Source organism: Lingula anatina, chromosome 8 (assembly GCF_051362555.1).
Source record: "Lingula anatina isolate TDL-2025a chromosome 8, LinAna3.0, whole genome shotgun sequence".
NCBI classification, from domain to species: Eukaryota; Metazoa; Brachiopoda; class Lingulata; order Lingulida; family Lingulidae; genus Lingula; species Lingula anatina.
In genome coordinates this window covers 6,949,902-6,974,821 of record NC_141774.1, presented here as the reverse complement: position 1 = coordinate 6,974,821, position 24,920 = coordinate 6,949,902, and the positions used below count along the sequence as shown (strand labels likewise).

The window sequence follows — 24,920 nt, the reverse complement described above, 5'->3', positions numbered from 1 at the left end:
ATAGCTGAAACCAGGCTTATTTCATCTGACCGGTCATTTGTTTGTTGAACAGCTGATTTCATTTGAATAAACGGGAACATGCTTGGGCAAGCTTGCTAAATTTGAAGAAACAAGCCCAGACGTGTGTATATAGCTCGTTATATAGCTGGGACAGGGCTTATCCATACAGCATACTACAGCTGCGAACAGTACAAGACGCACAGGCAGTAGAGGAAGGACCAATTATTCGATTAATATTTAAGTTCTGATACAAGGTAGGTTCTTTTTTATTATAGCAAGGAATAGAAAATCAATGTATGTTTAATTTCTATAACTAGCATTTTTTCCAGGCAATGTGTGGAATAATAGTTGATTATAAATTATAACCTGAACATGTACAGCGTTAAAAGAAACTTAAAATTAAGTAAAAACTTATACCTCATATTGTTCTTAGTTAATAATTTAGAAGGGGACTAAAATTACAGTTGAAATGAAAAACGTTCAAACATAAAACGTAAGAGTTTAAGTTTTGTTTCAACAACAGTTATAAGTTAAAATAAGATAAGCAACTTATGTAAGAATGCTTACTGGTCATAACGATTGTTAGGATTTATTTTCAACTCTGCTGTTAATCTTTAACCTTTTAAAAATATTTTTCCACGGACACTTAAAATTCTGTTCATGTACAATGAAGCTCGCTTAAGTTTTTTTACCATGGAGATTTTTATGTTTTGATCTGTTAAGATCATTTTACATTTGTTTTGTTGTCAAAATTAAACATTTGAAACCACAATCAGTTTTTATATTTTACAAAACTCATTATATAATTTTATATCTATTTTATTTAGTCATGCTATCGAAACTGCATTTTACATTTCTGTTGATATTTGGGCCCGTTTTAACACTTTAAAATATAATGTGGCATACCCGTACGACGTGTTATTTACACGGTGGTGAAGCGATGCAGTTATACAAAACACCTTTGAGCCCAAGCAAGATACACATTGTGTTGATTGCATATTTTTTCAAAACTCGACTTCGTGATATTAGTTATGGTGGTCACACAAACTATAAATACCCTATCGCTTTTTCGGGTTGAACTAAATAGTTGCAGATACTTATACATTTTTAAACTTGGTTTTGCGATATAAGTTAATATATTTCTGGTAGTCACACAAACTAAATACCCTATCGGTTTTTCGAATTAAACTAAATTCGAATTCTCTTTTTATTACTTGTTTTCTTGGTTGAAGCCTGGGTCATATTCGTAGTGTTAATTCTTAGTCAATAACGTGGCCTTTAGTTCTCAACTTCTTTCAGACTTCAAGCTATCCCTTGCTGTTTAAGGTGTGATTGAAATTTCCTATTTGTAAATTCTGTCTCAGCATTTGATTGAGGGGTAATGGTCTATTTATCTTCGGGTGCACTCTTTTCAATGATCTGCTCTTTTCGATTATATCAACGGCCCATGCGTATGTTGAAAATATATCAAGCAATGCTGACAAGCAATTATATTTTGCCATGTTGTGATCACCCGCTTGCCATTTATCGTCAGCTTGAAATCGCTGCCTTGTTTGTGCACCTCGTTTGGACAATAACTTTTTTCGTGTACGTGTAGTTTTCTTTTTAATTTTGTGTGCATCATGGCTCAGTTTTATCGTGTTTTCTAGACTAGCAGGGTTATGATAGAGTTTTCCTGGGTCTTCTCCCGCGTGTCCCTTACTTCTACGGTTCTTTTTATCAGTGTGTCTTCTTTTCATCCTTCCTATTTCAACTGTTTTGCGTAAATGAAGCTCACCTGTTCGAACACTGCATTTTTAAAATAGAGTGTATGTCTTTTGAAATGGTGTTACAGGGTTTCCGTCTACTTCATCAAAGCCTATGTTTAAAAGTGTTTTCACTGTATTGGGCGTGTAGTTTGGTTTCTTTTCATGTGCGACAAACAACTGTACCAATTCGTGTCTATTTTCGGGCGTCAGTGAAACATTTAGTGGATTCTTCAATCTTTTTTCTACTGTATTCATAGTACACTGTGGACTGTGACGTTCATGCTCAATGTCAGCCGCATCCCTCAATGGGTCCCAGTTGCTAAGACTGACCCGACAATTAAAACAAAGGACCGCGTCGTTTGTATTTCGGGCATTTGGGTCCCTGTAAAACCCACTGATGGCTAAAGGTATAGGATTGATTAATAATTTGCCAGGCCAATTGAGAAAACTCAGAATTCTATCTTCTTCCCTACAATAAGGCACTTCAAAAAACAAGGGCTTGTCTTCAGGTGCACAATCGGTGAACACTTCACTGTCATCCATTCTTTAACTGTCTGATGTAACTAAAACGTTTGTTTTAATACTCTTTTCAGTAACCAATCAGAAAACATCTGTTTTTAAACAACCAATCAAATTGCAGTATCGTCTTATTACAATCAATCATGAAACCTTAGAATGAGTGACATTTTGCAGAAGTATATTATTTCAACCAAATGTTCACAAGCACATCTATTTTTAGATATGATGTCATAATTAATCAAATTGCAGTATCATATTATTTCAACCAATCAAATGCCTCACAAATAAATCTATTTTTAGATATGATGTCACAATCAACCAATAGGATTGCTCATTGCAACATATAGATCATTTATTTTTGCATTAGCCAATCATATTTGAGTGCATAGTTCTATATCTGGTATGTATAACAAGTTATATGTTCATTGCAGCAACCATGGAGCACAAGTGTGAAACCTGCAAGAAATCTTTCACCAAGAAGCGTAATCTACTTAAACATATCAGGGCGGTGCACGGCGCTGAGCAATATCCCTGTGATATCTGTGGAGCGTCGTTCAATCGCTCGGAAAGCCTGAAGCGTCACCGGGCCTCACACACTAAGGCGTACGGTTGTCCAATGTGCGGAAAATGCTTTGGTCGACGTGATGTGTTGAGCACTCACATGCGCTTACACTCGACCAGACTAGAACAACCGACCTTAAGATGCCCCGAGTGTGCCGAAGTATTTGCCACCCCAAAGGACCGGCTAAACCACCAGGCTGAAGCTCATCCGCAACCAGGGCCCTCGAACAAAAGAAAAGCAGATTCTCATTCCAGCATCGTTCATAAAAAACTACAAATGGGGTATGGCGCTGCAAATATCCTTTCCCCTGACCCAGTCAGCATCCCCGAAGGTCTTCTTCCTCCTGATACTGAACCTCGTGTACGCGACGCCTACATGCAGCACTGGAACTCCATCCGCACTCGCTTCTCTAGGGGAAACAAATTGCAAGACTGGTACAACTTTCGGTTGACCACTATTCACCCTGACGATCTTCGAGAAGGGTTAGCTGCCGTTTTAAAAGACCAAAAGACTGTTTTTAAGTTGAATGTGTCTTACGGATTTTTCTTAAGAAACAACGAGACCGGGGAACTGCGTTACTATCACCCCAGTAGCAACAACCATTGCTTCCTAGAAGAGCCGTTTGTAATCCAAAACAAAGACGACCTCAATGGTTTCTTTGAGCACATTACTGTCAGGGATATTTTGGAGTGCGCCCGGCAGGAGAGACCCAACTCCAGCTGGATAGTCGAGATGGTTACTAATGCTACATTCTACGTGACCAAGCTCGTGGGTCATCCGATCGGCAGTGGTGGCTTTTTACCGTCTTATATCACAAATAACAAGGGTCTGGTCGCATTGCAGGGAGATCAGAATGGTTGTTATAAAGACAATTTGTGCATGTTCAGATGCCTTGCCTTGCACAGAGGGTGGCCAGTGCTTGGACTAGAAAAAACCACCAAACATCTTTTTGAGAAATACAGAGCCGAGACGCGGTGCAAGATCAAAGGGTTTAATGGTGTGTCGCTCAAACAACTAAAAAAACTTGAAGACTTGTTCGAAGTCAACATAACGGTGTACGAGTTGCAGGAAACAGAAGACGGTGCGACTTTTGCTGAACTTGTGCGTCGATCAATGAGCAAGTATAAGGAAACCATGTCGCTTAATGTGTACGAAAATCACTTTTCGTACATAAAAGACATGGGGAAATACACCCAGTCCTTTTGTTGCTCAAAGTGCAACAAAATGTTCAAGCATAAAGGTGACCTTCATCGTCACGAACGGACATGTGAAGCTATCGTCGAACACCGCTTCCCAGGTAAAGCATACAGTACACCCCCAACCATTTTTGAGGAGCTGGCGGATTACGGTCTGGCTATCCCTAAGGAAGATAGATATTACCCCTATCGGGCAACCTTTGATATCGAGTGCCTGCTACCGGCAGCAAACAACCCCGAACACAGTGAAAAACTTCACTTGGAGCATGAGCACCAGTTCCTGAGTGTAAGTATTTGTAGCAATGTGCCAGGACACACCACGCCCAAGTGCTTCATATCGGACGGTGATCCTGGCCAAACTGTGGGTAAATTTATTGCTGCCCTCATTGAAGTTAGTCAGGAGGCTAAGGTAATACTGAATGATAAATTTAAGTGGGTGTTTGAAAATGGTTACACGAAAGTCACGAATGATATAGAATTAGACATAGAAATGAGTGAGGAAGAAGAGGATGTTAATGAACTTAGAAAGGGCCATTATTTAACAAAACTGTTATCTAGGTTTAGCAACTATTTAAAGGAATTACCAGTATTAGGGTTCAATAGTGGGCATTACGATTTGAATGCCATGAAAACATTGTTTTTTCCGTCGTTGATAAACAGAGAAAAGTTGCGCTTTGTAGTCAAGCGGAACAACAATTTTATGGTGCTCAAGTCAGATAGTTTGAAAATCTTAGATGTCAGAAATTATTTAGCACCTGGGTGCAGTTACAGTCAGTTTCTCAAAGCATTCGAGTGCAAAGAATCTAAGGGGTTCTTTCCCTATGAATGGATGGACTCCTTGGATAAACTCGACTACCCTTGTCTCCCTCCACGTGAAGCATTTGCCTCACAATTAAAGCAAAACACCATAAGTGAGGAGGATTACGCATTGTGCCAACGGGTGTGGGAGGAAAACAATATGGAAACAATGCGCGACTTTCTCACCTGGTATAACAACAAAGATGTTGAACCTATGCTGGAAGCAGTTGCTAAAATGTTTGACTTCTACCTTGAGAGGGGAATTGATATGTTTAAAGATGGTATTAGTGTACCAGGGTTAACACTGAAATACCTCTTTCAAAACGTAGGAGACGCTTATTTTACTCTTTTTGATGACAAAAATAGCGATCTCCACTACCTCCTGAAAAATGCCATCGTGGGCGGCCCAAGTATTATATTTCACCGTTACCACGAAAGAAACAAAACTTTTATTAGAAAAGCCACTGTAGATGATCCCAAGCTCTGCAAGAAAATAATTGGCTTCGATGCCAATGCTCTTTACTTGTGGTGCTTGATGCAACCCATGCCAACGGGTACATTTATACGCAGGCATGTAGAATCAGGGTATAAACGCGAATATTCCCATCCCCATGGGAGGGAAGCAACGATGTGGTTGGACTGGATCGCTCACAACACTGGGCAGAAAATCCGGCATCAGTTTAACAACATTGAAAAACGCATAGGCTACCAACCCCGACTACCTGTTGATGGTTTTTGCTCTGAGACAAACACCGTGTATCAGTACCAAGGGTGTTATTTTCATGGCCACCGTTGTCATCTAAACCAAAACAAGGACGGCACATTTAGAGAAATAAACGAAACGAAAAAAGTATCCATGGAATCACTGCGTATCCAAACAGATCAAAATAGTCAGTACATTCGAGAACAAGGGTACAATTTGGTTGAAATGTGGGAGTGTGAGTGGAAAAAATTACAGAAAGAAAATGCAGAAGTGCAACTGTTCGTAAATCAGTACAAGCACCCCACTGAAAACAAACATCAACTGAAATTTGCAGAAATTTTGCATGCCGTTTGCAACGACAAGTTGTTTGGTTTTATTGAATGTGATATAGAAGTCCCCTCTGAACTCAAACCCATGTTTGCAGAAATGCCACCCATTTTTAAAAACGCCACCATTACCAGAGATGACATAGGTGCTTACATGAAAAATTTTGCCGAAGAAAACGGCATTATGAGTGCTCCTAGAAAATCGCTTATAGGCAGTTTTTTCGGTGAAAAAATTTTATTGGCTACTCCCCTCTTGAAATGGTATGTGAAGCACGGTCTTCGCGTCTCTTACATCTACCAGGTAGTCGAGTACACGCCCAAAGCCTGCTTCCAGCATTTTGGTAACGCGGTGAGCGATGCTCGCAGAGAGGGGGACAAAGATAAAACAAAGGCCATCGTAGCCGATACCATGAAGCTCATTGGTAATTCGGGGTACGGTAAAACAGTAACCAATAAAGAAAAACACCGTGATGTGGAATATTGCGGTGAAGCTAAGGCCTCTCGTAAAGTGAACAACCCCCGCTTTCGGCGCTTAGATCAAATCACTGACGACACGTATGAGATCGAACTAAACAAAAAAGTCATCAAATACGATTTACCCATTCAAATCGGGGTCATGGTGTATCAGTATGCCAAGCTGCGCATGTTGGAATTTTATTATGATTTCATGCTTAAGTTCGTGGATCCGTCCGACTTCCAATATTGTGAAATGGACACAGATTCCGCCTACATTGCTTTTTCGGCAGATAGCTTGGAAGCCGTGATAAAACCCGATATGCGTAAGCAGTACGAAGCTGAAAAACATATTTGGTTTCCTCGCACTGATACACCAGAAAACGAGGCCTATGATAAAAGAACGCCGGGGTTATTTAAAGCCGAGTGGATTGGCGACGGTATCGTTGGCCTTTGTAGTAAGACATATTATTGTTTTGGGGGAGAAACAAAGCCGAAATTTAGCTGTAAAGGTGTTAATAGAAACAACAATGACATAGATGAAACTAAGTATTTAGATGTACTGCTGAATAGAAAGAGTGGAAGTGGTGAGAATAGAGGCATAAGGTTGTTAAAAAATAGCATGTATTCATATGTACAGCAAAAAGATGCATTCAGTTATTATTATTGTAAACGTAAAGTTTTAGAAGACGGTGTGTCCACTGCACCTTTAGACGTTTAAGTGTACATTTTTTCACTTGACAAGGAAAAACTTATTTTTGGCTGTTCATTTAACAGAATTTTAAGGAAGAACATATTTCTGTTGCACATTATTCGAAGACAACCTTTAGACATTTGATTGTACATTATTCACCCCTGTCACTACCTTAACAAACTTATTTTGCCTAGCTGTTAATCCAATATAATGTTGTGCAGAGGAGGCGTGTTTGAAAAGCAAGACGTAAAAGCTTATTACATTACTCCTCCTGTGTAAATACCTACCTTGATAAGAATTGTATAATATAAAGTCAATTCAAATACTAAACAATATTTAACGCATTAGATGTGATGTTCAATGAAACAATGACAGAGTTTGTCATTTTTACCACCGTGTGATTAGAGATTGTATACTAATAAAAGTACATTTCATCCATATGACATGTGTTTTCTTGAATTTATGGTTCTATAACATGACTAAGCAGACAAAAACTACACTGTTTTAACGCGATCTTGTGTAGAAAATCTCTTGTGATACATTTTCATCGGTTCATTTTCTGATTTTCAAAGATGAACAGAAAAAAGTTGAACTTGAATCAGAAAAAAAAAAATCTGCTGATTCTTATACTAAAGGTAAAAATACTTCTGCATATTATGTTGGTGTTTCATTTTTACAAGGAAACACTAATTTTCACAGTCAAACAGGAAAAAATACCGCACTGTTTAACTTTAAACAGACGCAATAACTGTTGTTTCTTATATTAAGGAGAAAAAATACTTCTACATATGACCCTATTCTTCAGATTAGACAATGCAAATCATAAATCGGCGCATAGATCTTATAAATAAGAATCATAAGTTACATCTTTGTCCCTGAAGAAGGCAGAATAGCCGTAAGCATGGGTATTATACTTTTAACGCAGAATAATTTTAAAGATGTATTTAAATTTAAACTTTAAATTTAACAAGGAAAACACTTATGTTCAAAGATGGACAGAAAAAATGCTGCACTGTTTAACTTTAAAGAACAAGTGATGATTAAAGATGGTCAGAAAAAAAATACAGCAATGAGTAGCATTGCGTCGGGAAAATGCTGAGAAATTTTGACTTGAAAGAGAAATATACTTATATTATTTTAAAAAAGGAAGAGAAGAGTACTCCAATGTTTAGCTTTGGATTGAAAAAATGTTGTGAAGTGATAGTTGTGGCTACAAAAGGCCCAAATCTAAACAGATTGTTTACACTGGTCGCCTGCATTATTGATTTGCTTGTGTAAACCAAGGCGATCATTTAGGAATAAAAGGTTGGAGGGGTTTAGAGAATTCAAAAGTATTTGATGCGGCGTTTAAGTACAAATAGAAGACTACAACAGTTGGTTCACGAGAAAGGAATAGAGCTTTACTACGATACTACCTGGCTTAGATTAAAACAGTGTCATTCATTTAATACTGGCCGCTTTACACTCAACTATATTGAAATACCGTAAAAGGCAGATTCAGTCTACTGTACTAAGTGTTTGCGAACCACACACTATCACAATACTCTAAGTATTTGGCCTGCATACCTCTCTTTGTGAATATTACACTAGTCTCAGCTGACCATAAGCGGAATATTGTTTGTTTACACTTTGTGAGGTGCGTTCAACTAAGTCGCGTGCAATGCCATCTGTCTTTTTTGGATCAATAATAACGAATGCACGTCTTTTTGTTCATCCAATTCAATGAAAAACTAAAACAAACGCATATCCTTTCAAATTTTATGTATACACCTACCATTTCAACGAATATAAGCATCTTTTTCATAAATAAACAAACAAATAAATAAAATAATTGCCCTGTCACATTTTTTAATAGCTCTGCCACTTTACTATGGCGTTTTTTAATAGCTCTGCCACTTTTTTAGTAAGGCTGCCGGGTTTTTATTACTACTGGATGTTCAATCGCCACATCTTCACCTCAGCCAGGTAAATCTTACTCCTTTCGATGGCATGCATCTGCGCATGACACCTTTTTAAAGCTGCGTTGTAAGGGAGCGTAACGATCGATATATATGGAGAACACACCTCCGATATCAGCACGCTTTGCAACAAAATGGCCACTTGTTCGCTTTGATATTGTACCGCACTGAACAATACCGGAGCATAATGTGGGTCACGTAAAGAATACTTCTCAAAGACTATTGACCGTACTTTAGAGAAACTCAAAAGGTAAACTAAACTTCACTGAATTATAGGTCAAAATTGCTGAAAGAGTGAGGTGGGAGGTCTATTGAAAAACCAAAATGTCCACTTGCGAATGGAATTGTGAAGATACTCTGTTGCGCATTGGCTTAATTATGCGAATGACATAAATTTTAATACCTCTTTGGGAGGCTGTGAATAAAGCGCAGTTTGCGAGGAATATTGGAGGCTCGATTTTGCAAGGATAAGTTAGGGTAACTAGCACAGGACGGTCACTTCCACCATCGTGCATAGGAATTAACAGATATCCGAAATATAACTCATTTGAGATAAAATAAATGAATTTCAAGATTATAACGCTTTTCGTAGTTATTCTTTGAAGAAACCACTTGCCTTTGGGCATCATTGGATAAACAATAGATGGTTTATTTGTGCAAAATCTCATGCAATAATATTCAGGCCTACCCAACTACCAGACGCGGCACCTACGGATCCTGAATAAACCGGTATATCAGACCACACTACCCGTTTTCAAGGTGTGTGTCAGATCGCATTACAGAGTATCAGCCACTTCACCCATTTTGCATGGCGCGCGATGTGATAGCGATGAGCCTAAGCGGGGTTGGCAAGTAGTGCATCTCATCTAGATTCATGCGCTGCTGCAATTTTCCTTGTTTATGCTAAAAATCTGACAATACCGCAATTTTTTAACATAAAATTTAGGTTCGAACATAGCCAATGATGTTTTGTAAATAAGAACTTGCAAACTTATATATTAATTTAGAAAAGTAGACCTAATTTTGATAGCGGAAGCATATTCTGTCGGGGGTTAAATATTTTCATGGCTAGCGGGATGGACGAGATTGAGGGAGTCGCCTGTCGCCATGTTGTTGTATTCATACGACTCCTACTTGACGAGAACGAGGCGCGATACCCGGATGACAGGAAGGCCTACACAATTTGTGATGGGGTATGATACTCCGTAATGCGATCTGACACACACCTTGAAAACGGACAGTGTGGTGTGATATACCGGTTTATTCAGGATCCGTAGGTGCCGCGTCTGGTAGTTGGGTAGGCCTGATATTGAAGTCCATGACCCATTTTCAAAGGCGGTGTCATTCGACCTCATGTAAGCTACGTACTTAAAGCCAAAATTGTATCCACGCAAAACATGATATTTTTTGTGACTTAACACTTTAACACGTTGAACCGAAGCATGTAACTGATTAAAAATGACATATGTGATGTTGCTTATCCAGTTGTTTTTTTTTTTTTATATATCGATTTTTGTGTTATAATTATACGACTTGGACTTGAAAAGACGTCATGATTGACCTCTGAGAGTTCACAGAAAATATTGCTGCAACATTACAACGAAATTATCGAGATAATAAGAACTGCGACAAGTAAATTAAGTGTTTATTCGGAAATTAATAAATAAAATACTCATCGACAAAACTGGACAGACTGATTTTTATTTAACTCAATCCTTATTTTAGGGGCATGAAAAGTATTCAGGCCCGTAGCCAGGGGGGGTTCGGGGGGGTTCGAAAGAACCGCCCCTTTCGCTGAAAAGGTCCACTCTGGGTAAAATTTGATCTAGGTACATGAATTTTTTATGGAAAAGGTCCACTTTTTCAGAAAAAGAACCCCCCTTTTGAAATTGCTGGCTACAGGCCTGGTACATGTATTACTAGTATTTATCCACATATATATGTAGCCTGTGGGAAGAACATGAGAATTACGTTTTGTGTGGAGCATAGCTACACTGTAGCTTAGTTTAAAATATATAAGGGACTTACAAATTTATTTGCAAATAAATAGATTAATAAATATAAATTTAAACCGTAATAGCAGTAGCGCGGGGGGGGGGGGGGGGGGTCCTGAACCCCTCTTCGATTTCTGAAAGAAAATCACACCAATGATCCCCTCTTGAAATTAGAATTTTAACTAACTGAATCATAATTCAAAACCGTACCAAATGGCACCGTCAGCCATACAATAAAATACAAAAAAATTTCGGGGCACTTCAGCGGGCCCCGAATCCCACGCCAAAGTGCGGGTTGGTGGGGGGTGGAGGGCGGCTTCTCTTCCGCGGCCTAATATTCCTCCCCCCCCCCCCCCCCCCCCACCACCACCACCACCACCACTTCAAATAATCCTGGATCCGTCCCTGAATAGTCATATTGTGGGGTCAATAGATAGCATATATATATATTAAAAGACAAAATAAGTCACATAATGATTGGAATGGTTAATTATCCGTCAAAAACATTTTCGTCTGTTTCAAGCTCTTCAGACAATAAAATGATTGTGTATTTATTGCAGAGTTATACATAGAATTTGAGTTCATTAACAGCAGGTGAAAGGGCCGAATGTGCGAAACACCTCCTGCTCAGAATACTTTGAAAATGTGGAAGTGGAAAAGTAAGGTTCTTTCCATTCTTTTAAGTAAATTCGAATGATGATAATGAACGAAGGGCAATGGAAACGTATTTATTGATATATTCAAGCCCAAGTGAAATAAAAGACAATCATGACACTTTAACTTAACGAACAGACGAAACAGTTGACAGGTAAATCAAAATTTCTGGATCTATCATAAATGAAAATCTTCTGACTATCAAAACTAAGATCCAATGAAACTATTTTCACATTTGACAATGAAAAGGTTTCAATTCCAATTAAATGAAGGATGCATCCGATGTTCTTTAAACCTAAAGTGTAGCAAAATCTTAGAAAGTTGTCAAGAACTACAAATACACGCAGAGGGAGAGAGTGAATTAATAGCGCCGCTATTGAACATTACCGTTATTAACATCTAATTTACACATGTATGTAATATGTATAACAATCTTACCTGTATCCGGTACTGGTCTCTTGACACCTATAGCTACATGTACCCACACAAAGCAGGTCGCAACTAGCAAACAGTGCAACTGCCACAATCAAAGGGAACTACGGACAGCGCATTTCGTGATTTAGTTAGCCAGTTGCTATAAAACGGATAAAGATCAAAAACAAGGCTACTAACACAACGAATAATACCCCGAGCTCATGTCTTTCGAGCATCAAAGAAACGTTATCTGAAAAAGATGCCTCTCCAAACTAGTTGTTCGTGTTATCCTCTTGAAAATCAGATATATTCTTATAATAATAATAATAATAATAATAATAATATATCTCATTTAACCCGAAAAGACACCAATACAATAACAATGACTTACATGATCTTTAAATTGTTGCCCTTTCATGTTTATGCCTCTGACTTGCATTTCGGTGCTCTTTACGACATGTATGTGGGGGATATTAGGCACAGCTTTTTATGGTAATTCAGCTTTTTCAGTAATAAATATATGGAAAAGAGAAATATCAGTCTGTATTTTCAATCTTGCTACAATCAAAAGGGGGCAGTTGCTTTTATTAAACTTTCAAATAAACTCTCGTGATTTTCTTGTGAGATTCCCGTTACTTGTCATGTGACAATCATGCGGCAGTCTGTGTGGACATGTAGGAGCACAGTGTAGGCTGCAGTCTATTTACTCCCATGTACAATTATAAATTGCAGTGTATTGTTTGTGAAACGACCTGTATTGTTATAGGGTGTGTCGAGGAGCATTGTGCAATCAAACGAAAAAAAAATACAGTACACTGAGATGTTTATAGTCACAGATTTTTCGAGAATACAGGATTGATCAAAGCATCGTCTTTCTTAACAATGTTAAATTTGTTTCATTTTCAAAATATTATGAAGAACTTAAATCTCTTTTATTTATTTTTTTTTTTTATTTACTTCGTTCGGCTTTAATATTATATTTGTGGTTTTTAGTTCTTATAATTATGCTACTGCATTTAAGACGTGATAAAGCGTGGTGTCAATAAAGTAAGATAATTTTAATCACACTATCTTCAATATCATTAAGACTTTTCACTCTGTGGTGCGTTTAAATGCACGGCCCATGTGCTTTTAACATGCGTGGCGCGGTGTTTACTAGCACATTTACCGGGTATATACTCATAACTTTAATCTATTTTATCATGAAATACTGTGTTTGGTGATCCAACGTATTCTATTTCTTTGCGAATTCGCATAGTCTTTTTCTTTCTTTATTGGTTTAATACTCAATTTACAGTATACATGTTGAGGCCCGTGAGGGATTATTGAGGCCCGTGAAGGATTAAATGAAATAATATTTTTATAAGAAAAGTTTAAATCGCTGGCTTGCGTCATTCATTCTCTCTTTTTTAATCTTTAGTACACACATCGTCACACACACACACACACAACAGACGCTTTTCCAAGCATAACTCAATCAATAAAAAAGATGCAAGCACAAAAGCAAACGAAAAAATGCATGATGGAATAAAAGAAGTGACATGAATAGCAGAAGCGTTTCACGTGAAAGACAACAAAACACGACCTTCCTCAAATAATATCAGCAAACAGACATGTATGCTAAATAAGGTAGGGCTTAAAAACTCAGGCTTTTTGTTAGAAATACAACAAAAGATTGCCCGCTTATCAGTATATGGATCGTTACCGTGGAGGCTACAACGCAGAATCAAAAACATTGTCATGCGCAGATGCATGCAGTCGACCGGAGTAAGATTTACCTGGCTGAGGTGAAGATGAGGCGACTGAACACAATTTCCCTTATTATATTGGTCATTACATGGATTCCAGGGGGCATTCAAGGTCAAAGTAAGTAGACACAGGTTTTATCCAGCTTCAATTACAAGTCGACGCAGAGGTTAATTCTAAAATAAAGCCTCGGTCACAAGCGGAGGTATTTTGCGCAGGATCTCACATAAGTCCAGCAGAAATCAAGCAGAATGAGCCGGAATGAAGAATTTTCAAAATTCGTATCACATTCGGGAAGAAATTTAAATTGACCTTAATTATTGTAAGAGTAAACGTTATGGACCTATATATAGTAGTGTAGTTCTATAGCCTTAGGGGAAATAATAACAGTGTTTGAATTGGGATGTTTACACGTGGCCACCACGTACATAACGGCTACCGTTTTGATACGGTTAATCACTGCTAAAAAGGACAAACTGTATCGGAATCAGTGGTCTTTGCTAAAAAACGAAATTGATAATGACTGAAAAAAAGCTTTCTGAACTAAAACAGTAAAGGTGATAAGTCAGCAAAGAATCCAATCACCAGTGCCATACATTCAAGGTTCCGATAAGTTTTCTTTGTCATCAATCAAGTAGTAAGGGGCTAATACATGGAAGACAGCTGTACCGCAGTTTTTCTTTTCTTTTTCATTAATTTCTTTTTGTTTCTTTTTTACAAGCCGATGGAGACGTTCGCCTTCAAGATGGAGACACACAATACCAAGGCCGTGTAGAGATATACCATAATGGAGAGTGGCGGAGGGTGTGTGAGGAGGGGTATGGACTTGACGACGCCAAAGTTGTTTGCGGGCAATTAGGCTTCGAAGACGCCCACGCTGGTATCAAGATTTCTTTTCATTTTAATTCTGTTTTTGTTATTTAATAAAAGAAATTATTATTATTATTATTATTATTAATTTAAATGGAAGTTTATCTTATCACTTGGAGCCATATCTTCTGCTTAAGAAAAATTGTGAGATACATTGTCTCCGCTTAAATGGGTAGGTTAGAAAATAATTTTAGAAAAAAATAGGGGGGCATGTCCTTTTTCCCTAAATCCACCGGAATTTTTTTTTTTTAAATACAGTCATGTACCAGGGAATCTAATTTTGTCTCCTTTCCTTATGACGAGCGTCTAGCATTTTTATGTTCTAAAATAGTAATGCTTAAAGTCATACTTTTTATCTGTCAACAGGACATGTCAACCATAATCCGAGAGGAACAGGGGCATTTTGGCTGTCCGATGTGCACTGCGCTGGCACGGAAGACGCTTTGAACAACTGCACGTCTGGAGGTTGGGGCAACATCAACTCTGCATGTGGAATCAATGACTACGACGACGCTGGGGTCATCTGCAAAGCACGTACGTACCTGAAAATACGGTGCCATTTTAAAGGAGATGTACCTGTAAATAAAAGCAGCAACATGTGTGATACAGCTTTCATTTTCCACCTTATCTTCAGCGAGCCTCAACATCGCGACAGCGCTTCTTTCGATGTAGTCAGACCAAAGTGTCTTACGTTTGGTTGAAGTGATTTTTACCCCTTCCTATTGAGATATCCATTTTTTTCTCTTAATCCAAGTCTCTTAGAAAGATAAAGACATGAATCCGTCCTTAGTTACTCGATCCAGTGGTCCATAATTCAAAATACACTGAGTCACAACTACACCTGTGTCTTCAACCTCTCAGCTTTTCCTAGGACACCTTTCCAAACTTTAGTAAGGCGAGATTTAAGTGGTATTCAGAGTCTCGTAAAAAACCATTGCATCACAGATCTGAATGTTGGTCTTGCATATTAGTCAGATGGGTTGTTTAAAAACACATCAAAATGAGTGATGAATATTTAGGGTGGCAATCAGTTAACATTATAGTAATGTATAAGCGTCCGTTTTTCCTTCATACATGTAGAATTTGAGAACTTACAATGTCTAATCTGTTTTAAATTTTGTTTCCGTGCTTTCAGCGGGCGATGGGGACTTGCGTCTAGTTAACACGTCAAATGCGTACGAAGGTAGCTTGGAAATACAATATGGTGGAAGATGGGGGAGGGTTTGTGGCTACGGGTGGGATCTTACAAGTGCCAACGTAGCGTGCAAGCAGCTTGGTTTTACCGGAGCCCATACACCGATATCAAATATGTCAACGCGGGGGTCAGGTGAGTTTTCAAAATTTACATACAATAAATTTCCTTTGGTCGTTCAGTTTACAGCAGTTCATAGGTAACCACTGGAATAGACGATGTAGGCTTTTCAAGATAAATGGATAAATCTCTTACCAAACTGTTGTCATTATAATATTAGTTCCATAGATGGATTTCAGTAGAATATAACATGGTTGGAAAGTCTTAGTATTTTTATTTTACAAATAAATAAATAAATAAGTAATTTACAAATAAATAAATAAATAAAAATGATGGGACATTTAAATTAATTTATATTCGTCGATTTATTTATTTTATATGTGTGCATATTTCTTTGTTTCCTTTAAATTTGTATTTATAATCTACATTCTGATTTTGTTCATATCATATTTTGTTGTTTTATAATACATACCTGGATCACTACATGGCATGAAAAAATATTATAGTTAGGCTTTACACGATAAGATCAATGTGAAAGACAGCAATTGATGGTATTCTTTTCAAACACCAGGGCGATACTGGATTCAGAATTTGAATTGCCAGGGATCCGAGGCGTCCCTATCAGATTGCTACCATGACGGCGTTGGAGAAATAAACCCACAGTATTGTGACGAGACCTCATTACATGACGCCGGCGTTCTGTGTAAAGGGCGTGAGTAGATATTCATTCGGGGCTCAAGCCGATTCCGCTTCACAAAGAAATATCAAATCTCATGCTGTCTTAACTCATATAGACAGCTTTTCAAAAATGATTGGAATTAGCCGACCATATTATTGTGTTGAATAAAACTTAACTAAAAAGACGTTGGTGGCCGTTAAGATATTTTGAAAAACGCAATTCAGTTCATTCAAATTGCGTACTAAGGTGACAAAATATGCCGTTAAATAAATTTCAGACCTTTTGTAAAAAAAAAAAAGGATTTTGAAAACAGGGTTGTCAAACAGGGACAAGTTGGAGAACAAGTTTGAGCATTTTGAATTCCGGGTTCTATTTCAGAATCATTTAATGTGATTATGTATATGATTATTATATTTTTGTGGACGACGTATGTAAATCTTCATATAGTATTTCGTAACGGTCTTTGCAAAAGATAATGACTGATGTGTCCTCAAGGTGATTTGTTTGAAAACTTCTTTGTATTTGAAAACAATGTTTCGTATTTAACTAATTTACACCATAGACTGTAAACAAAAATGAATCTGTACAATGTTGTACATAGGGTAAAAAATTGTAACGTCAGGAAGCGTTTTTTGTAATGCTGTACTGCACTAGTTATTTGTTTTACCAACAGCCAATGACGGAGATGTCAGATTGGTCGGTCCCTCCCAATATATGGGCCGAGTTGAGATATTCTACGCAGGAAACTGGGGGAGAGTGTGTACTAACGGGTGGTCGCTGAGTGACGCCGTAGTGACCTGCAGACAGCTTGGTTTCAGTGGGATAGTCGGATCCCTCACAAGTTGGACACCGAGGGGGACTTCGAGGGTGCTTCTAGGTATTGTGTGTCAGTCTATCTGTTTAGTGTCCAGTCTCTCTGCGGGGGGGGGGGGGGGGGGGGGGGTATTTGTCATTGCCTATGTAACAGTCAGACATACGGAAAGTCATTCACATGTAGCTTAACCATTTATATTCTTTGTTTACTTTAAATTTCAAAGGCTTGATATTTATTAGAATTATAGAATATAAGCACCTTTTAATAAATAATTCATGATATAAAAATATTTGATTATGTATTTGAGGGTGAGAGATGACTACTTATCCCATCCATTTATTGTCCATATGCCTCTAATACTCCTCCCCCCCCCTCCCCCAAGTAAGTGAATAACAGTAATGTTAGTGTACGATATTGATTTCCAGACCAATTTAACTGCGCCGGTACAGAGAGTCGGTTGGATGCCTGTTCTCATGGGTCAATAGGGTACCCAAGTACCACGTACTGCTCAGAAACATCCAATGTGGATGCCTCTGTCCTCTGTAAAGCGCGTGAGTATATGGATCAGGGATTCAGTGGGGAGGGGGGGACATGGATGGATATATGTGTTGGGAAATAAAAAAGAGTAGACGAAAACAATTTCAGTTTACATGTAAAATGTGAGGCCAAGGATGCAAAATTTCAGTGATTTTGTTTCATTTTTTTAACAGAAAACCTTTTTTTTATGGCGGGGGGGGGGAGAGAAGGTTCGTTTGCCAGTTCTCTCTTTACTAATTTTATTAGAAAAGCAGACGACTTTGACAGTTTTAAATCCCTTCTTAAAACTCACATTTTAAATCTGTCTATATCTCTTACAGGGGTAGGTTTTTTTAAATACATATTAATAATGTTTTTTGTAGTGTTAATTTTAAATGGTTTCCAATGAGTGTTTTAGATTTAAATATTGTAGCACGTAAGGCGCCATATAAGAAGATTATTATTATTATTATTATTATTATTATTATTATTATCCACTGCACTCTAGGGGAGCGGGACTCGTAAGAGTGTCACGAATGTCCTTACTTTCCAAATTTTGGGGGCTCCATGGAAAAACATCTGCTTTTAGGTCGTCGTAAAGGATCTCCACCACCTTTTTCGCCGTTCTTTTCGTCACAGTCAGTTGCAACCTTTCATACATTGCATCATATGCCTCTGATGTAAACGCCATATTGCATACAAAGGCACACGTGAAATGGCAGAAAACGGTACCTAAGCAATCTTTCACAGGCTATTCGTAGAATCTTTTGGACGTGTCCAACATCCTCCTTACGTGCTTACGGGCTGTCTGCGAACTCGACATTTCGTAAAGCCTAGGTCCCAACTACGTTTTGGACGCACGGTTTTTAGGTTCCTTGCGTCCGGCTAGGACGTAGCTAGATCGCATGAAATGGCTGTTGATCATGTCGAAAAGTTTCTACGTGCTGTTTGCGTCCTCCAAAAGTCGCACGATGGACGTGCACGAACTCCCACGTTTTCCCCATTTTTTTTTTGGCCGTAGCAGACGTAACAGCCTGTACGTTCGGTTGAGCCCTAGGCTTTACTTGATTCCTTCCCTGCGATCTAGCTACGTCCTAGACGGACGCTAGGAACCTAAAAACCGTGCGTCTAAAACGTAGTTGGGACCTAGGCTTAAGAAGGACTTGCGTGGGAGGTGAGATTCTGCGCAAAATTTGGACGCAAACAGCCCGTAAGAGCCTGTACGGCCGGTTGTGACCGAGGCTTTAGGCTGTTAATCTGCTTTCATTCAGCGAGATTCCCCGCGGATTTGGTTTTGTGCTGGTGGTGAGGCACCTAGACATAGTCCTATCAGTATCATCAGCATTATTGGATTTCTGGACCATTGCCTCATTATAGCTGGTATAACTGAATATTCCAGCACAATAGTATACAGGTAGACCAATTACCCTACATGTACTAAAAAGTGTAGCTTCAGGGTAATAAGTTGATAAAATGAGTTGAATACTGTTCAACCTCTTTAGGCTGCACATACCTGTATATGTCCAAAAGTCCCAGATACAAAGTTTCCAAAAACACTAACCTGCCCTCCTCGACCGCCCTCCAAATGTTAACTGTCTATACTCACCACACTCACGAACACGTCCACAGGTCCGCAGATCCCACCCTCCTATATTTCCCACACAATCTGTTCCTAAAGCCTAAGTCCCAACCGAACGTACGGGCTGCTAAGTGTGGTCTACGGCCAAAAAATGGGGAAAACGTGGGAGTTCGTGAGTGAGGTGCACGTTCATCGTGCGACTTTTGGGGGACGCAAACAGCACGTAGAAACTTTTCACCAACTACTTGATTTCTTCCCTGTTATCTAGCTACGTCCTAGCCGGACGCAAGGAATCTTAAAACAGTGCGTCCTAAACGTAGTTGGGACCTAGGCTTAATGTGGGAGTCACCTCTTCTCCTTGTGAATCAGAATCAGAACCACCCTTGACCTTGACTGTCATAACCTTTGTTATCCTCAACCTTCTAGCTGACGATGGTCAACTTCGTCTGGTGGACGGTAACGGCTACAACAGCGGCCGTGTGGAGATCAAGTTTGCCGGAGTATGGAGGCGTGTTTGTGACAGTGGATGGGGAACCGACGACGCCGCGGTTGTTTGTCGTCAGTTGGGGTACACCAATCATGAAAGAGCCGCAACGGGTAAGGAGGAATGTATTTTGATATACTAAAACGAGAGAAACAAACGCCTACTCTCAAATTGCTCTCTATGACTGCATTCCCATAGATTTAGATCGATCCATCTAGATCGACCTAACTCCCTGGGGGTTCACGCTAAATTGCTGTTCGCCGAGCGCGCACGGTAGTTAATTACCCCCTTACAGCTTTTAGTAGGCGGGACAGACATTTAGCCGGCTAAGCTGACATTTATCTAGTGAGACTCTCCAGATAGATAGGTCTAAAATCTGTGGGTATGGGGTCAGTTGAGGAGCCCATACCCCAGCCTTATAATGCGAAATATAAGTACAGGGACGAGGCGATATACGATTCATGTTGCTAAATTTGTGTTTATTTGACTGCATGCTACAAATAAGCTGTAAGCTACCGTCCAGTTGGTAAAGAACATTAACAGCTCCTATAAATAAAGTCTCATTGGCATTATCAACCGCCATGTTGTTGAATTCTACTGCTGTCTGTCCACTTGGAAAAGAACTGACGACTGTGGAGGTGAAGGCTATATCGTAGAGATGGAATACAGCAGAGAAGAATAGAAATGTCACGAAATTCATTGTCGTCTGGTACATTCTTTATAATAGGTCCTGAAATTGAAAGCCATTCTTTTTTTTTTTTTTTTTTTTTTTTTTTTTTTTTTTCTAACAGGAACATCCTCGTACACAAAAAACTTTATATAAGAGGGCATTCACCTCGGTTCTACAGTTCCCGCGTATCGGTCCCTACAAGAAATCAGAGCCGACTAATTCGCGCCATTTAATCACAGCTCCGATGTTTGATTCCTACACCCCTGCAAGGACGGCGCGTGCGGAGAAGGGGAGCTCATCAGCGGGTTAGATGGCTCTTCTTTCGTAAAGGGACTGCCATATTTGATCCGCGGATCATCTGTTCTGAATACGCTCTAGCACAGACACAGAGGGCGCCATAATCCGACCTCCATCCATACATGTTCAAGTATAAAGAAAAAAGTATGTTTATCGAGCTGGAGACCAACGTCATTATTAAAGTCCCTATTTACGGGTATCAAAGCAGTTTACTATACCCCCAAACATTAGAATTAAGTTAAACAATGTACCAGTATTGCTAATCATATTGAGTAATGGGGTGGTGTATTCGGCGTCATTTTAAATAATTAATTACTTCAAAGGCAATTTACGACTGCACTATGCAGTGAGAAACAAATATTACTTTAATACAAGTATAATTTATATTAATACTTACCCGAGGGACTGGAAGACTATACCAAAGACCCTTATACTGCTTTAAGCGAATGCTTCAACTGCTACCAGTAAACAGTCCAAAATCACTTCCTGGTTGTTGAGGTTGACTGCCAGTACATTGTAACTTGGTCCAGAATGACCTCACTGATGTTGTTATTTTAACAGTGCATACAATCAAATGCGCGGTATTAAGTAGGTCATATATGTGTACCTGTGTAAGGATAAGTTGATGTAAATACCTGTGTAAGTTGGATCGTTTGTTCTCTCTGACCACAGGGTCTGCTCGTTGTCTGTTAAAAAGTTTTTAAATAGGATACTCTAATTTTGTATAATATGAAATACCAGGGACGGATCCAGAATTATTTAAAGGGGGGGGGGGGGGGGGGGTCCGCGGATGAGAAGCCTACCCTTCTACCCCCCTACCCCTTTGGCGTGAAAAAAAATTGGTATTTTATGATTCAGCTAGTCAAAATTATAATTTCAAGAGGGGGTCGACCATTGGTGTGATATTTTTAGAAATTAAAGTGGGGTGGAGCGTCAGGACTCCCCTGAAATAAATCCGCCATTGAAATACGTAGATCCCTTTGTTATCAGAGGGTAGGTTGTTTGCCTCCTTGTTGATAACATATATATTGGCTTGATACGGTATATCTAATTATTAACTTGTCATTGTATTATGTTTTCTTGGTTTATAATTATGTACTTTTTAAAATAACGATGATCTTTAAAACATAGGCTTTTTTCGCGTCTTTACAAATAATATCAAATCTAATCTAATCTCCACATGAAACTTATCAATAACGATTTGTAATACCTACTGCTGTGATCTTTATTCTTAAAATAGGCGTTGAATCGATTTTATATTTCCGTTACTTCAACAGCTCCAGTGGGCAAATCCACCCCTTTGTATTTTGATGTGAAACCATCATCTCATACACTGTGATATGACACGTTAAAATTTGCATTGTTTAAACAGATAAGTTTAAAAAATCCTTAACAGCTACCCTCCCTGCCTTAAAAAGTCTAAAGCCTGTCGTATATAATTAACTGTAGCAGCAGGATAATGATCAGAGAGACTAGTCAAGAACTTCGTCATGTTTTATCTCTTTTTATGATTTGCAAAGTTTTATGTAACCATTCTTTAGGGCGTTGATGAATAAATAACTATCAAACATGCATAAACATCAACGTTTTCGTCACATTAACCAGTAAATGCCTACAACAGTGGACAGGCAGCTTACGGAGGATCCCAGGATTATCAGACCCCCTCTCCCCCCCCCCCCCCCTCATACCTCTCCTTCCACCTCTTTTTAGCTAAATCATTACGTTGAACTTTCTAGAATTCAAACCCGCGTACAAGTGTGTAGCTGTGTCCAAGAAAGCGGAGTTACCACGGAGCCGCAGAAACTTTGTTCACAGGCTTCAGCTGAAACGGAAACTTTCTACCTTACGTATTCCTTCCCCCGCAGTGCCAGTCACCGAACGTGGTCTTATCTTCAATGTTTAAGTTCATGATGTAACCGAGGCCCTGTTTTAGAAGCCGACACGGAGCGTTCCTAGATATATTATTATGACTGTTTTATGTTGAGATTTAGTTTGGCTTCACCTATGGCGTTAAAGAGCACAACGTAATCGAAGAGAGTCCACGACGGGACGGTTTTGGTTTATGCATGCAAGCCCCTGAGAAGAGGGAATCATTAAAAAATGTTCCAATTTGTAAAAGCTGGTGCGACCATGCCAGTTTTGAGGATAACATATTTGGCAAATAACCCAACAGAGAAGATTTTTGTCTGCTGATCGCGGTGTACAGGTGGTATGACAGGGGTGGATCCTGGATTATTTGAAGGGGGTGGTGCATATTTTTAGAAATGACGGCCTCGCTTCAGGCCCTCCCCCCAATTTTGGTGTTTGTGGGGGGCAAACGGTGCCATTTGTTACGGTTTACAACTATAATTAATCTGGTCATTATTGTAATTTAAAGAGGTGAATATAAGTGTGATTTTTTTCCTGAAACAGAAGGGGGTGGCAGGAGCCCCCCTCGCCCCCCCCCCCCCCCCATCCTCCATTGCATTCCTTTTGTTCTATGTCCCTTATTCCCTGATTAACTTACCGTTCCCATAACCTTATCGTAGTAGCTGGATCGATCTAACTCCTCGGGGATTCTCGCTTAATTGCAGTCAGTTTAAGCGGTTTAAATGTCTGGTACTCCCCCTTGGAACTTAAAGCACTTGGGTAAAGTCGGAGGGGGGGGACTTTGTAGTCCATGATGTTGTTCATTTTGCTTTGCGAGATGGAGGGTCGTGCCAGATAATTCCGCCAACTACATTGAATGCGCTTCGGTGAAAATCCCCGCTGAGATAGAATTATCCTGCTAGTGCTATAAGGTTATGGGAACGCATGCAGTCTAAGATGTTCAAGACAGACAAGGAAATACTACGGGTAAACAACATCTGTATTAGCTGTTGATCGAAGAAATTTAATTGACAATTAAAACAAAATCATACCATAACGACGCCATCTTCCAAATTCATATAAAAACATTGATAAATAATGCACAGCATGATGATGTGTGTAATAGATTATTTATGACACATTTAGCGTTTGACTTCTCACTAGATGATACCGGTGGCACGGATTATTAACCCAGGTAGGTTTTTTAATTCCCTTTAGGTCAAAGCAATAGTCGTTCAGTGTTAAAGTTTTTTATGATTGATTAGTCTCAGAGCAATGGGGTTTAACCAGGACCAATACAAACTTGGCTGCATAGTCGGATATCTAATTTTAGCAGCCTAAGCTTTGGCCACTACCTTTTTTTAAAACGGGCTTCAAGTGGATGTCATTTTATATGTCTATGATAAAACAACCGCCTTTATTTAAGTCAACTGCCAGTTTTCTCATTGTTGTGGATGACATGCACTAAGTACCTGTAGCACCTCATCGTGTCATATTGGTGGTCATCGTCACTTTTGCCCCAGCTAAAAATGGTTTAATAAGTGTTGAATCAGCACTCAATTCATGTCTGCGGACTTCCGTTTAACCAGGTTCAATAGTGTGTAGAGTACACCAACAGCACGAAATTATCGTCCCTTTTTGAAGGCACAGAACGATATTCTTTTGGCAATAAATTGGGGAGACCGGGGCTAGTTGGACCCCGGGGTAAGTTGGCCCCCCATCAAGTCTCAAGTTACTTTAAAGGTACATACGAACCAAGCATCGGTGGAGTGTGGATTCCCAGTAACACATGTAAACCACTTCTACTAGATTCTTATATGACTCAAATAAATTTGACATGCCAAGGGATAAACTGAATAGATCACTCGATTAGCCATAAAAGACCTTTAGACTGCTCCTTTCTTTAAATTTATGGTTGAAAATTTAACCTACTTCCGTGACTTCCTGCCCCATTGACATACAGCTTAGAATGCCAGCAGAAAAATCTGTTCAAACATCATTTTCGGGTAAAATTAAACAATGCCTTTTGGTAATTCTCTCAGTTATACTACTTGAAACTATATGCTGGCATTTGATTGGTTTTTGTGACAAAAAATTGACTTTGTATGTATCTTTAAGATGCTCAATTATCTCATTTGGACTCACT

At 39.1% G+C, this 24,920-nt stretch overlaps 2 protein-coding genes across 3 annotated transcripts in view; one reads left to right on the top strand and one right to left on the bottom strand.

Annotated features, from left to right (window-relative positions):
* LOC106162317 (CD5 antigen-like) overlaps window positions 1–9,063 on the bottom strand; it is a 30,535-nt gene extending 21,472 nt beyond the window's left edge. The window contains exon 1 of one of the 2 annotated variants that reach the window (XM_087018833.1): window positions 8,937–9,063. In XM_087018833.1, coding sequence (XP_086874959.1) covers window positions 8,937–8,994 — 58 coding nt within the window. In that variant the 5' untranslated portion in view covers window positions 8,995–9,063. The remainder of the gene's footprint in view (window positions 1–8,936) is intronic. The other variant, XM_087018832.1, reaches the window with a different exon arrangement.
* Window positions 9,064–13,730: 4,667 nt separating this feature from the next.
* LOC106175619 (scavenger receptor cysteine-rich type 1 protein M130) lies at window positions 13,731–20,116 on the top strand. Its single transcript, XM_087018835.1, has 8 exons — window positions 13,731–13,885; window positions 14,487–14,645; window positions 15,002–15,169; window positions 15,771–15,962; window positions 16,459–16,599; window positions 17,240–17,443; window positions 17,806–17,931; window positions 19,902–20,116. The coding sequence occupies exons 1-8, from the start codon at window positions 13,768–13,770 to the stop codon at window positions 20,099–20,101; spliced, it is 1,308 nt and encodes a 435-aa protein (XP_086874961.1). The 5' UTR covers window positions 13,731–13,767; the 3' UTR covers window positions 20,102–20,116.
* The last annotated feature ends 4,804 nt before the right edge of the window (window positions 20,117–24,920 follow it).

Bases quoted from the DNA above. Each gene is read 5' to 3' on its own strand.
- LOC106175619 (XM_087018835.1), top strand. From the start codon at position 13,768: ATGCATGCAGTCGACCGGAGTAAGATTTACCTGGCTGAGGTGAAGATG. The intron at 15,170-15,770 runs GTACGTACCTGA...CCGTGCTTTCAG, and splicing joins TGGGGTCATCTGCAAAGCAC to CGGGCGATGGGGACTTGCGT. The intron at 15,963-16,458 runs GTGAGTTTTCAA...TTCAAACACCAG, and splicing joins TATGTCAACGCGGGGGTCAG to GGCGATACTGGATTCAGAAT.